We start from the raw sequence: 15898 nt of genomic DNA, 5'->3' as shown, positions 1-15898 counted from the left end.
ACCATACTTGCTCTGTGCTTTGTATGAAGTTAGTGTTTAGTAAATAATTTTTGATTAATTTGATGAAAGATGTCATCCCAGAACCAGTCAAGTGTTCTTCATAAATTCAAGGATGTCCTTTTTTCTACTATGTCTTCAGAAGAACTTCTAAATTCCCTGGATTCCTTCAGTGCAAGAGAAGATGATGTGTTTCTGGTTTCCTATCCAAAATCTGGTATGTTTATTTTAATACGTTTTTTAAATGTAAAAATACAATAGTAATAGTCATATAATAATTTTTACCAAACATTTGTTTTTCAGAATTTTCAAAGGAAATTAAAGTATAATACATAAATGCTTATTTTAATGAAAAATTTTGACAGTAGAGAGCCAAAAATATGTGCTTTGTGAAAATTCAACTGTAGAAATTAGAGCTTTACTACACTCTTGTTTCTCTAGTTTATTCATGAAAACATACAAATGCCAATATCTATAATAAGCATAATGTCTGTAACATTATAAAGTTTTCTTCCTATTTTGTGCAAGGCATGGTGATAAATACTGTTTGTTCAATTTATACTTAATGATTGATTTATAAATTAATTTTTTTCTGTGCTAATAAAAATCATAAATATTTTTGTTATTAAAGTTTATACCTTATTATTCAAAGTTTATTCCCACATATAGGTATATACTCATTATTATGAATGTCATTCTGTGACTAATCAGAATTAATCATATATTATTTTTGATTCTGAGAGGTGACCAGAATATATCATATCCAACTTCCTGTTGCTAATTCCAAAATAGTGGATGTGTGGAGATGGGCATATGCCTGCTATCATGGATTCAGCACCTAAGAACCAAGTTTCCTTTACAGTGTGTGCACTGTAGTCTCCCCATTTGATTGTAAGTCAGGCCCAAGTAATCTTCTCATTGGATGACACAGATTTCACATAGGGCCAGATCTCTCAGGGTCCTTTTTGAGAATAAATATAAGCCATATAAGTATCTCTTTTATTGGAAAATATTGCTGCAAATGGAAATTAAATGATTGCCTCCAGAATACCTCTCAGTATTCTTTTTATGCAATACGTTGCTCTGTGGATAAATATATTTTACCTTAAATTAATATGTTAGTTTAGAAAGTAATTTATGATACTTTTAAGGTTCTTGGAACAGGGGGCTAATTTATACCATATATAAGGCTTCTACTGTACATATTGGAGCCTATAATTGACAACTTCCTGTTAGCTGCCAGGAGGTTCCCTTCAGCAGTACAAAACTTGTATTCTCTCTTCTTCATTTGAAGAAATCAATATATTTTGTTCAAATAATACAATTATCACTACTATATGAGTCACGTTTGTATGAATGTTATAATTATAAAGTAAATGTTTATAATGTGTAATTATAAATGTTTCAGACCTTAACATTATAACCTGAAATAGTCTTAAATTTAAAACATATAATGCAAATGAGAGCACTGTTTAACCTCTAAATATTTATTCAACTGTACATTTGTTAATATTGTACCTTATTGGAATAACAAGGAGATAAATGGAAACTAGGGCTGATTTAAACTCATCAAGGACATTGCTTTTAAATTAGCAAAACATCCTCCCCACCCAAACTTCTGCTTCTTGCTCGATCTTACTAGTGTCTAGGACGTTGGAGCACATCCACACGTGCTTTACGTCAGCACAAAGTGGTATTCCTTCCAGACCTCACAGTAGCAGGCTTGCATCTTTATGATGTTTGAATATACCATTTATTCATTGTTCAAATTCTTTGTTTGCACAACTACTCTGTATTTATGTACAGACAAAAATAAGATTCAGTGTCTATCTTCAATGGGGCAATGGGGAGACAGACATGAATATACTCAATGGCAAGTGTACTCTAGTGTGTGCTGCTTTGGAGGGACATGAATGATGAGCAATTACGCCAGGGAAGTAGGACTCAGAAGACAGTTTTTAAAAGAGCAAGATGCATGAGCTTGCAGGACCAGTAGGAATTGTGTATGGAAAGATCTGTGTATTTGTGAATTGGAGAAGGTTTTAGAGATGAGTGCTAGAGCATGGAAGAGTATTTCAAGCTGAGCAAACAGCATATACAGTTCTGATATCTCTTCACACTTTTAAAATGTGATTCTTCCTGTAAAATGAATTAACATCAGTGGTGTTTCCACAGGTTTCAATGGGTGTCGAGGTAAAACTATTTAAAATAAAATGAACGCATTCATTGCTTTTATAACCTTATGCTAATTATCTATACTCATTTCATCAAGAGTGTCATTTAATTACAAATGTATTTCACTTTATTTTTGTATGAAGGCACTCACTGGATCGCTAAAGTCATTGAGAACATTCCCAATGCTGAAATTACTCTAACATCTCCAATTGAATTGGGAGACATTTCTAAATTTGAAGAGCTGAAAATGTATTGTAAGAGAAGAGTTATTCCAACACATTTGAACTACAACATGCTACCAGTGGATATTAAACAAAAACAATGCAAGGTAAGTTCAATAGCGAAGGGCAGAAGCCTGGGAATGCCACAAAACTGAGCTTGGATTCTTGCTCTGTCACTTTCAAGCTGTGTGACCTTGGAAAATTGCTGATGCCCTCTGAGCTTTGGTTTCCCTACTTAATACAGGAATAATGGTATCCTCTCACACAGTGTGGCAAAGATTGAATAACACAATGCATGTATAGGTGTTACCACTGTATCTAGCTCATAAAAGTTATTTTAATAATTTTTCAGTAATGAAAGAAATGTGAATTGTAATTACACTAGACAATGTCTTATTCTATTCTGAATCTGGTTTTAGTCTTCTTACTTTAAATATTGATGTCTAAGGAAAAAAATTGCCTTAATATTATTTTAATGATTTTATTTATCATTTTTGCAATGGGTTATATAGGAAAATAATTTAAAAATTGTATATAAAACACTAAAGAATAGTACCTCAAGCTATTTTTAAAATGTACACATTATTATTTTAAAAGTTAACTATAATTTAAAAGAATATTTTATATTTTTGTATATCTTATTCAAATTTTTTTTTATGGAGAAATTCGTATGGAATAAGGTTAAGTAGAAAGCACGTTTTAAATATATATGTATATATACATATATAAACATATATATAATCTCAATTTAGTAAACATATACATATACACGCATAATAAAAATCTAGATGTAAATATGTTAACTTGCTGAGTGGCTTTCTATGGTATGACATTAGGGTTGGATTGTCTTTTCTTTACAAATGTCTGTATAAAGAGTAGTTTCAGATTCTGTTTTTATGAGAAAAAAAAAGAATAACATTTGAAAAGCAAAGGCTAGATCCAGGTGTCCATTGTTACAGGGTCTCAGTAATAAAGCCTCTTTAACCAATGTCAGCCATATTCCAAAAATAAAAACAAAACCTACCAGTCATGTTTCGCATAAATCAAAGCAGGTCTTCCTATAATTATAATCTTATTACCACAATGTCTCTATGCATACTATCTACTCTTCTCCAAAGTAAACACAGTAAACTAGTAAACCACAGTAAAAAGCAAATATCAGAGTTTTGCTTTTATCCCCAGTAAATCTATCAGACAGTTGAAGGTGTCCTAACTTGATTACACTATCACTCAGCCGTGCATTTTCATTTCAAACATTCTGTCTCTAAGACAAAAAGAGAGGTTTGGGGGAAAACGGGAGTCTGGGGAGCACAATAACCCTTCCTAGGGTAGAGCAATAGCATTGATAACAAATGGTCACTAGAGACTGAGCTGTGGTTTATAAACACATTACAAAAAAATGACAGGAGTGGGTCTTTTTCCTTTCATAAGCAAAGAAATTGAAGTTCAGAAAGATTAGGGTGCTTTGTTAAGCCACCACTATAAAGTTACAGCCTTAAGGTACAACCCTTTCAGGGTGACCCTTAATGGGGACTCTGGTTGCCCTTGGCCTGAGAAGAGGATGACCTCCTCTGGTGCTGATGGCTTAGCCCTGAGGGCTTCATGCTGGACCAGCCTTACCTGCACCCGCAGGCCCTGTCAGACAGGAAGTTCCCTTTCCAGTCTTTCCCCACCAGCTCTCAATCCTACTAGGCCTCCTGTATTTTCTTCCTAATCTTTGTCTCTCTTTTTTTGTTTCCAACTTTCCTACATGAAATTTATGTTTTTCAGCTCATTTCATGATATTTAGTTAATATTTAATTTTTCCCCCAGAGTACTATTCTGCCTTGCCTTCATATCCTTCAACTTCCCTTTAATATTTCTCATGATTTTTTAGAATACATTCTTTTGTGTGTGTTTTTTTAGTATAATTGATATATACTATTTTATTAGTTTCAGATGTAGAATATGATTCCATATTTGTGTATGTTGTGAAATGATCAACATAATAAGTCTACTACTTACCATCCGTCACTACACATGATTCAGTAACCGTTTTCTTATCTAAGTAAATCGTGTGTACCCTGATTGTCAGTTAAAACTCAAGTAGACCATCTGGTACTCATGCAATGTTGACCCTAACTGAAGAATAATCCTATTATATCCAGCTTCTCACACTGGTTTCCTAAAGTTTCTTATATGTTATATTGCACTCTATACTTCCTTATTGAAACTCTCATAACCCTGAATTGTCAAGAGTGTTCCCTCACCTGACTGCAAGTTTTGAGAGGGCTGCAACCATTTCTGTCTTGCTCATCATTATATCCCTTGGACCTGCAACATTGCACACTGCGTGGTATACAGTAGGTATTAAATAAATATTTATTGAATTGAATTAAATTATAGTTGCAGTGTTCATGTAAACTGAGAGGGTATCTCAGATTCCTTATGCTTTTGGTGATTAACTTGTAGCAAAAGGAAATTCCAAAACATTCTTCTTATACATAAGAATAGACAATTTGGAAGACACCTTACTGTATGTAAATCATGTTTTAAAATAAATGGACATTAAAAAGATAATCTCATCCTATAAATGAAGAGGGATTTCTCATGTCTGACCCTAGAAAGATAGGACCAAATTTAGCACATAAATTGAAATAGTGGTTGATGGGCTGGCAGTATCAACATTACCTGGGAGCTCATTAGAAATGCAGGGTGCCAGGCCTCACACTGAACCTCCTGAGTTATAATGTGCATTTTAACAAGATAACATGATGATTCTTATGCACATTATATTTTGAGAAACACTGGCTGAAGTCTGTGTTTAATAATCAGCTGAAGCTGCCAAAAATCATGACTTGCACAGGTAAGTTTTGCTGCTACATTCTTTTAGGAATGTTTTGTGTTGGGGCTATTTCCACCTAAAAATAAATTAATTTTTTTCTTTAACAGATTATTTACATCATTAGGAATCCCAAAGACACAGCTGTTTCTTTATTTCACTACTACAGAGATAACCCTAATCTCCCTGGCGTTGAAACCTGGGCTGCATTTTTAGAACTTTTCCTAAAAGGAAACGGTAAATATGACTTGATTATTATGACATGACAGTGATTATTATTCATAATATACAGTGAACCTTTCCACTCAAAATGAAAGCATTTTCCAAGAGTTTAAATGGATCCTAATGCCTACTTTCAGAAATACATTTGAATAGATTATTCTTTTATTTTTCTAAGCAATGCTTTCTCACTTTGCTTCTTCATTCTTTTTTTTTTATCACCTATGGGTAGAACATATTACCAATTTCTTATTAAGCTAGTTTTAATGTTTTCAAAACAGAGATTAATTCTGATCAAGCATCTCTTGTTTTCATCTACCATCAGTCTTTTCAGTGAAGTAATTATGCATTGATTGGAGTACGGTGAGATATAGACGAAACCTGGACAGGTAGCCTGAAACATGTTTTATATATACCTGCATATAAAACAAAACAGCACAAGTAAACAATATACACGCCCCCCCCCCAAACCCCGAATAAAACAAATGTGAAAGAATTAGCCATCCTGGCACTTGGTTTTATAAAGACTAACAGTAATTTATTTTGAAAACACCAAAATGATACATTATTTGATTGTGCTGAGTAGCACATGTTGGTCTACCATGCATGACCTTTAAATTTTTCATTTTTCCTGATTCAGTGGTGTCTGGAGCACTTAAAAAAACTATTTTGCAAAAATAATATACCAAAACAATACAGAAGTTAGAAGAGACATGATTTAGAAATGGTGTATACCCTGAGGATCTTGTCTCTTACAGGACTTAGAGTAGATCTTAATTGCTAGCTTTACTATTTTGCTTGTAAATTGTTAAGCTTTTGCTTGTTAATTTAAAAGAGGCCACAGCAAGTGTAACCTTAACATGAAGACATTGGGAACTCACCAGCAACAGGGTTTAAAACTGTGTTTTGCTATATTCCCTTTGGAAGAATATGCTATTCTCACACTATTTCAACTCCTCTATTTCCTTCTTATTTATTGGCATACATTGAATAGAATCATAAAGTATCAGGAATAATGGATACATTAAAGGTCCTCTGGTTAAAACACCCACCTAATGTTCGAATCACCTTTACAACAGCTCCAAGAATTGTGGAGGCTAAGTTTGAACTTCTTAACCTTGACAACAGGTTCATACCCCACACTCCTGCCCCAAAGCAACACAGTTCTTGGTGCTCCTAAATGTTAAAAAAAAATTCTTACCATGTTATACATATGCTTAGCTAAGTGCTATGCAAACATGATCTCTTTTCGTTTTTACTGGAACACATGAGGTAGATATTGTTATCCTCATTTACAAGTCAGGAAAACTCCGACCTTGGGAAGCCAAACAACTTGTCTACAGATGTGTAACTATGAGCAGAGCCAAGATTTAAATTCAGGGGTCAGTTCCAAAATCTTTTCTCTTACCACTGTGCATAACTTGTCCAGGCCCAAACCAAAAAAACATAAAAACTGTCCCCCAGTCATGAACTTATCTTCCACAGGTTAGCCTTCTAAATATTTGAAGATAGTTAGCATGCTTCACTCTGCTTCAATTCCATTTTTGGAATAAGCAGAGTTTAAATACATAAATTAGTTTTTTTAAAACAGATCTTGAGCCCGCTTTTTCCCAAGGAAAAAAAGAGTCACATTTGTTTCCCACTGTTACACTCTGTGGCTCACCATTCCTCTCTCACCATTGCAAGAGCTAATCTGACCGTATCTCTATAATTTTGTAGTGCCCAGAAGACAAAACAGCCTCTGGGGATGGTCTGACCAGGATAGGGTAGAGTAGGCCTGTTATTGTTCCTGTTCTAGAGATTCTTTTTCTATGAATGTAACCACAGAAGGGCCAACCCAGGCCATGTGCAGGGAAGCAAACTAGCCTTTGTTACCACATTTTCAGGAGTTGTAGCAGAATATCTGGGAAGGGCAGAGTGTGGTTGGAAAAAATATTCCAGGTGATTCTTTCTCACTTTAGGTGAGTTAATAGATTTTTAATTGTAATGCGATTTGACCTGTAAGTATTCTACAATTGGGTAATTCAGCCTTGAACTAAGACACCTGAATTATTATTATTATCAATTCTTCTTCTCTTTCTTCTTCTTCTCTTTCTCTTCCTCTTTCTCCTCCCTCTCCTCCTCCTCTTCCTCCTCTTTTTTCTTTTTCATTTTTTTCTTCTTCGGAGAAGTTTATAAACTTTTTATGCTAAGAACTTATAATTATGAAAAGCTTGTTACTTTACAAAAAGAAATTATATAATCTCAATGTTTCTTTATTTCTCCTAATATCCAAAGTAGTTATCAAAACACAATTATAGGGAAAATGTGTATCACTGTATTTCTCTTGTCACTTCTCCTGATGATAAAAAAAATGATTACTAGAAATAAGAAAAAAACAGCACAGCCTTATTAAAAGATAAAGCCATCCAGTTTTATTTCACAATATTGAATTTAGTTGGAACAACAATGAAATCGAGCTCTTCTAAAGAAAACTGTTTCATTACACAGTCTAATAGGCATGTACCTTACTCTGAAAACTGCTGAAATGGGAAGAACCCAAAGCCATAATGTTTAATATTAACACAATTTGCATTTCTTCTAGTTGTATATGGATCCTGGTTTGATCATGTTTTAAGCTGGGAAGGTCACAGAAATGATAAAAACATTCTATTTATCTTCTATGAAGAAATGAAGAAGGTAAGTCCTTCCAAACATTTCAACAATCACAATTTTAGTAAACTTAAGCTAATACAGGAAATTGATCAATGAATTCTGTTCTCAGGTTTCAAGGAATGAATTTGGTGTTTTGATGAATAACACTTTTTAAAATTTATTTGCTTATTGCTCAGGATCTTTCTAAAAGCATAAAGAAAATAACGACTTTCCTTGGTATTAATGTGAGTGACAGCGAAATTAATCAGATCTCTTGGAAATCATCATTCAAGGAAATGAAAAATAATGCAGCCAAAGAAAACTGTGATCCAAATAAGACCATCTGCGCCCTCACATCTAATAAGAACCTGGTATTTAGGAAAGGTAAGTCAGAAAGAGATGTATGTGGTGATTTGCCTGGGACTTATATTTGGAAGTAGTTCTATTTTACCATTTTTAATCCTCATTTCATCACTGTGGACTCCATATCTTGTACAATAGATTACACATTGTCATCCCTCAGTGAAAGTTTATTAAATGAAATTCTTGAATTGCATTCTTTCCAGACTGAGATTTCCATGCCTAGTTAGGAGCCAATTGAGAGAAAGAGACAGGTGTCAGACAGATAGAATGATAAAGTTATTTGAAGAATGTATCTTAGGTCTGCAGCCTAATGTGTTTGCTAATAATTTACCCTGAATTTTATAAACATATGCTTGGTCACAGCCGATCAAATGCAGTATTATCCCCCCACTGGGGCAGGTCAATTAGAGCATGGTGGAGAGTGGTACACATGTTTTCTTTGGGAGAGAGAAAGGAGCTGATGAGTGGGCAGTGCATTTTCCCAAACTCACCAATCTAATAACCTACCTGCTGAAGCAGTAAGGAAAGGGTGGAGAGAGAACTGGGATTGTTATCTAAGGACATTCCTTTGCATGGAAACACTAAGAGAAGGAAATAAATCTCCATTAATTCCTAACTTAGAAGCAGCTTGGGTATATCTGGATATAGAATTGCTTTGAAATCTATGTGAATTTTCATCGAGATCTGGAGGGAAAATGATTTAACATTTTTCAAAATTTTCCTAACTTTCAAAGACAAAATTTTCTGCATTTCTATACTCAGGTTTCTTAGTAGAAAACACTCATTTATTTCCATTCTTTTTCTCAACTGAATGTAATTCTCCCCAAAGCAAATATTTGCCAGTTCATATAGATCAGATATTATCTCAACTTTGGAAATTATTTTTGTCCTTTTTGGTGGTTCATTTTTTTATTTCCTTGTAGTTGCAAAACCATGGCTGGGAGGGAAAAGATAATTCAATTCAGCAAATATATATTAATAAACCATTTTCTAAGAACTAAGATTAAAAAATGGAACCAATTTCAGTCCTTTAGAATGTTATAGTCTAAGCAATAATACAAGGTGATAATAACTCTGTTACTAGTATGAGCAAATGTGACTAGCGTCATAAATAAGAGAGAGATAACTTTTTTCCTGGCAAAGTAGGTGAGAGGATTACATTGGATCTAGGAATGACTAGCATCATAAATAAGAGAGAGATGTTTTTTTCCTGGCAAAGTAGATGAGAGGATTACATTGGATTTAGGACTGGAAGTATGAGCAGGATTTTACCAGGAAAATGACAGGGACAAAATACACAGAAAGAGCTAATAGCAGGAAGGAGAGCCACCTGGAATTGGATGGTATTTTCTAGAAAGAGCAAATAGTTTCATGTGCTAGAATGGTGTATGATGTGTGAAGCAGAATAACGAAAATGAAGATTGAGGTCAGAGAGAGCAAAAGCTTTGATGGACATCATTAGGAGGTATTTTTTCATTTTTTTTCCCCTAGTCTGTTTGCTGTTTTAAGAAGGGACCCGACATGGTCAAACATGTGTGCTAGAAAATAAAAGATTCAGAATGAAAAATTGATTAGAAGAGGATGAAAGCAGAAAGTCCAGTAAAGAGGTTAATGTAATAGTATGGAACATTGATGATCGTAAATTGGGCCGTGGCAGTGAGTCACAGCTGGGTGATGCTCAGCTGGGAAGGCAGTTCAGGAGCTATCCTCAGATTGTGGAATTTGGTAAAAATTTTCAGGGTGAGTGGGAAGGGCTAGTGGAGAAAAGGGACAGAAGAGCGAGCCCTGGGACCCTAACATCAATGGGAATGAAACAGCACAAGCCAAGAAAAGACATCAGCCAGAGTTAGGAAGAAAGTCAGAGTCAAACATGCCCATTTATCTATCATGAGTGAATTCTAAGAGTGGGGATGAAGTCAGGTTTAGGGATTTAAAGAGATGAAAAATAAAGGAGGGAGCAGCAAAAAAGGACCACTCTTCTAAGAAGTTTGATAGCGGAGGATAGGAGCAAAATGATATGGGAGCTTGAGAGAGAGGCAAGGTCAAGAAAAAGATTAGGAGGGATGGGAGAAAGAAGATAAAGGGAAGATAGAAAGGGTTTAGAAAAGAACACGTGAAGAAAGGTGAAATGAGCAAAGGGGAGAGAAGCAGAAAGAGATTGATAGGGACTGTGGTAAAGAGGACGATGATAAATGAGGAAGTTCTGAGGCTTAGTGGATTCCAGTATTACTGTTATCTTTTATCACTGCCCTTTGAAATCTGGTTAGCAAATTCTCAGAATTCACATATCTTATCCTACTAACTCTGACCTGCCATACTTTTGGCATATATACTAGCAAATATTTCCAGGTGAAATCATATCAACATATAGCTGACAACATTAATTCTAATGCATTTAAGTTCTATCTAAAAGTGATTTCTTTATATTAGATCTAACAAAACACAGGTTAACAGCAGAAACACCCTCACTTTTATCTCCTTTTGTTTATATGTGTTTTCTCTAACCTACATATATAACTACTATATTATTTAAAACAAATTTTTTTTTTTAAAGTAAAAGAAAGTCAGAGTGAAAAAATAAATCAGAAACCATGCAAACAAATGTCAGGTCAAATGAAAGGAGACAGCAATAGTTTAGGTGCCTTGATACCAGAAACCAGAAGGGAGAACCAGGAAGGACCAAAGAATATTGACAAGTAACATTAATAACGTTAATATTATTCTTCTAAGGGCCTCATGAAGCCCCAATTGGTGTGTTTTAGGAGCAATGGTGTTTCCTGACTCTGGGATCTTCCCTCTGATACTTTCTCCCCGCCCCGGCCCTCCTTTTTTTCCCAAACAGAAAAGGTATTTTTTTGTTGTTGTTGTTTGTTTGTTTTTAAACTCAGTCTTTTGGACTAGGAATCAACAACACCAAATATTTCTTAAGTTGTAGTATATTTCTTTGCTGTAAGTGACATCGTCTGACATTCAATCAAACCATGGGTTTTATTGAGCACCCACTATATGGCACAGGATGCAGTACTGCAGGGTTCAGTACTGCAGGAATACACATGAATACATCACAGTCCCTAACCTGAAAGAGTTTATAAGCTAATTGCAAAGAAAATATAACAGAGACAAATATAAGACAGTCTGTAATGGAGGGATAAAATGATGCATTACTGGTTCCAGTGCAGCTATACCCCAGGGATGAAGCGTAGGGCCAGAAGTGGCAAAAGACTATGGTGGGCAAGATCCAGGGTCCAGGTTTGGCATAGTGTGCATAATGGAGATGAGAAGGGCAGTCTTTAGGGGTTGGCACCGCGGCCAAGGCTGAGAGGGTGACGCACGGTCAGGACAGGCCAATGGACTGTATGAAGTACAGTTGACCTTTGAGCAACACAGGTTGAGCTGCATGGGTCCACTTATATGCAGAAAATTTTCAATAAATACTGTAAATATATTTTCTCTTCCTTATGATTTTCTTAACATTTTCTTTTTTTCTAGCTTACTTTATTGAAAGAACACAGTATATAATACTTATAATGTACCATATATGTGTTAATTCACTGTTTATGTTATCAGTAAGGCTTCCAGTCAACAGTAGGCTATTCATAAGAGTCAAAAGTTATACGCAGATTTTCCCTTGGGGAAAGGGTAACCCCCGCCCCGCACATTTTTCAAGGGTCAGCTGTATATATTTTATTTCAATTTCCAAACATGTTATATGGAAGGAGAACATGTCACACAAGTAACTTGGTGATTATATTTTCAACTCTCTGTTATCAATATTGTAAAATAAATTTCCTTAAAATGAGACCAATTACTCCTGCGATATGTTATCAGCGTGTGAAGGTCCACACACAGGGAAATAAATGAAGCATCATTATGTCCACTTTGTCTGCTTTACATTTTGATTGTTTAGCCGAGATACTTGTTTTCCCTGCCATCATAAAACCTAGGACAGTTACATATTTTTAATCTTCCTTTCTTTTTAAGAAATCACTTTTAAAACTGTACAAATTAATAGGTAACTATTACTGAAGAAATTAGAAACAACAGATAAACAAATGAAGAAAAGAATAATTCTCCCATCATCTTTATCACCAAGAGATAAAATTGTTCACATTGTATTATAAATCTGACAGATTGCTTTTCTGAACATTATACATTTAAATTGGTTCTTGTCTGATATATTTCCAATTTTTCCAGGAGCAGTGGGTGATTGGATAAACTACTTTACTTCAAAGCAGAAGAGAGTATTTGATGAACTATTCACAGAGAAAATGAAACACAGTGAACTAGCAAGACACTTTGAAGATTACTCTTAATATAAATGGAAAATGAAACCAATTTTCATTTTATGAGATACAGTACTTGTGGAATATATAAATATTTTTCACCAATGTAGAAAGCAGATATTTCTTTTAGTGAGAAATGGACACTTTATGAATGCATCAAAAATGCCATGTGTGAGAGACTATTATTATCATATTTGGTGGTAGCAGAGAATTATTAATAAAATGAAGTATATAATTTTTCAATGGATGAATCAGGTATCTGCTTTCAGGATATTCATAAGGCAGGAGATTACTTCTATTCAGAGAGCATATTACTGTGGGTGTTCTATAAACTGCATTAACATACAACAAAAGAGGTGAGGGATTATCTAAAATGACCAGTGTCTGAAAGCATCTATTTTCTGCCTGTTTGGACCATCGTGACCTCTAGAAAAACATTTTTATTTCAACATTCTCTGGGGTCCATGTAGAAATATTCTCTAGGGTCATAGAAATGACAAATATAATCTTACTAAGGTGGAAACACCTAATAGGTAGATTATAACAAATTATCACAATCTGGTATACTGGTGAAATGAACAATGAAAAGATTTCACATTAAATAACACTGGTATTTCCTTTATCTTTAATAAAGTCAGTTAAGTTACAAAATTTCTTATTTTCCAGTTCTGAAAGGTATAATTTTCTGAGGTGTTTATTACTTTTTACAGTATTTTGAATATGTATTGTTTCTCTCGGTAGCATTTGTAACATTAATCCAATCTGTGTAATTCTCTCCTATAATGAATATTATTCTGTAGCTTTAACCTATAGGATATTGTAGGCTATTTCAGTGAACTTACTTAGTTTAGGATTATTGCCTAAATGATAATATGCCCGTTATGAACATCTATGTCATATTGTTTACATCTGTACCATAACTTAAGACTAACGGGAAGTCAAAATTGTATACTGTATATAACTCTGAGCTTTGACACCAAAGCAGTGGGTTGAGTGAGTTAAATCAGCCAAATACCAATGTATTGAAAATCTTATTTTCAGTAACAAATCTCTTGGAGTCTTTTGTATCAATTTTATCACAATTCTGTCAGTATTAGATATTTATGAATCTTTTATATGTACCCATTTTTTACAAATAAAATGTATTTCTGTTGACATCATGCAATTCAGGTTGTTTTTCATTTTTTCACAAAATTAGCATACACCAAGATTTACTAAGACATTTCCTTTCCCCAAATATATGAGGTTAGTAAATGAGCAGGGCAATCAAGTGAGGTCTTGGTCAAGTCCTCATCTTCATGTTGGAGCATTTCAAATCACACTTAGCCTTTTCTGATATTGATGGGCAGAGACTGACAAAGCTGTAAGAATAAGGTGGAGGGGATCTGATGAGAATGGCAAGTGGAGAAGACCGGCAAGTGGCTCTAGTGTTAAATCCACCAAATCCTATGAGGCTATATTACCTTCTCACAAGATTAAAATGATCATTGAGATGGAAAGAATTGAAATAAGACTTTATTTGATGACATCGTAGTATTTTAGATCCGTAAGGTACTTTTGGGATTATTGTAATCCAATTTTGATAGGAAATTGTTTAAGGTCAAGAATCTAAAGGTTTAACCAAGAGCTTTAGTTCCCAGATTGTTATCAGTCAGTCAAAAAATATTTTACCCATATTCATAGCACCATTATTCACAATTGCCAGAGGTGGGGATAACCCAAGTGTCCATCAACAGATTAATAGATAAACAAAATGTGGTATGTACACACAATGGATATTATTCAGCCTTAAAAAAGAAGGAAATTCTGACACGTGCTACAACAGGAAGGAACCTTGAGGACATTATGCTAAGTGAAAAAAACCAATCAGAAAGGGACAAATACCGTATGTTTCCACTTATATGAGGTATCTAGATAGTCAAATCCATAGAAACAGAAAGTAGGATGGTGGTTGCCAGGGCCTGGAGGGAGGGGGAATAGGAAGTTGTTTACTGAGTATAACATTTCAGGTTTGCAAGATGAAGTTCTGGAGACTGGTTGTACAACAATGTGATTATACTTGATGTAGGTGAACTGTACAATTAAACATTAAATGGTAAAAAATACATATATTTTTGAACCTCTTCTATGTGTCAGGCATTACTGTAAACTGTAGGGATGCATGAACTTTAAAGAGTCCCTTGTCTTAAGATGCTTGATATTCTACTGGGGGTAAACATACAATTTTTTAATAAAGGAAATATCTGAGATATGGCAGGCATCTATATTTACTATAAAGAAGATAACATAAAGTCATGTGATGGACAGTGAAGAGAAAGTTGCCTTAGTTGGGGTGTTGGCCCAAGGACTCTGAGGAGGTGACATAGGAGTTCCAATGCGAATGATGAGTGGGGCTCCGTGAACTTGGAGGCATGACAAGGATTTTATGCTATCGGGGAGATTATCCACAGCAGGGTGAGACATTCTGACAGACGCTTTCTCAAGATCACTCTGACCATTAGATGGAGGATGGACCTAGCGGTCACAGGAGGGACATGGCTATATGGCTATGACAGTGGTATAGGTGAGAGAAGAGGAGCATGTGAACAGTGGTGGTAGTGGTGGAAATGGTGAGACGTGGCCAATTTCAGGATATAGCGTGGATATTGAGCCAGCAAACCCATTAATACAGGAGTGAAAGACAGAAAGGGAGGGAAGATGAAGCCTAGATTTTCGGCTAATCTATTGAGTATCTGAAGATGCCATTTTTAGATGTGAAGACTTGATAGTAGAATGATTTTGGTGGCAGGGAGGTGGGCTATGGATCAAGACTTCTGCTGTGACCATGCTGTTTGAAATGTCTATTTAGACACCAGGTAGTTGGCTGGGTAGAAGAATCTCTGATGATTGCTGTGTTGTTCCCTGGGGTCCAGTGCGCGGGTTCAAGAAAGTGGGGCAGTGTGGGAGGTCACAGCACTTTAGATTTATAGAGCGCTATGGCAATGAGCCTATGCGTGATGACGTAATTGCTGGCGATTTCAGGCAGACTAATTACCTGGATATCCACGCCCACCTGGGTTTTCCCCCTTTCAAAGGTAACTTCTGGATCTTTTCCCCTGAACTCTGACCTACCACATTGCTTTTTCACTTCCTTGGAACTGCAAAACAACTTATATGCATTTCCTCATCCAAAGTGCCTCCCACCG

At 35.1% G+C, this 15898-nt stretch overlaps 1 protein-coding gene across 1 annotated transcript; it reads left to right on the top strand.

Annotated features, from left to right (window-relative positions):
* Nucleotides 1–69: 69 nt before the first annotated feature.
* On the top strand, nucleotides 70–13870 carry LOC308501677 (sulfotransferase 6B1-like; the record flags this gene model as incomplete). The annotated part of the gene is made up of 6 exons (XM_081058409.1): nucleotides 70–214; nucleotides 2316–2500; nucleotides 5325–5451; nucleotides 8018–8112; nucleotides 8265–8451; nucleotides 12625–13870. The coding sequence occupies 6 exons, from the start codon at nucleotides 70–72 to the stop codon at nucleotides 12741–12743; spliced, it is 858 nt and encodes a 285-aa protein (XP_080914535.1). The 3' UTR covers nucleotides 12744–13870.
* Between the last annotated feature and the right edge of the window lie 2028 nt (nucleotides 13871–15898).

This window comes from Rhinolophus hipposideros (genome assembly GCF_964194185.1).
Source record: "Rhinolophus hipposideros genome assembly, chromosome: 9".
In the NCBI taxonomy this organism is placed as follows: Eukaryota; Metazoa; Chordata; class Mammalia; order Chiroptera; family Rhinolophidae; genus Rhinolophus; species Rhinolophus hipposideros.
Note: the sequence above shows the minus strand (reverse complement) of the source record. Positions and strands in the feature narration are given on the sequence as shown.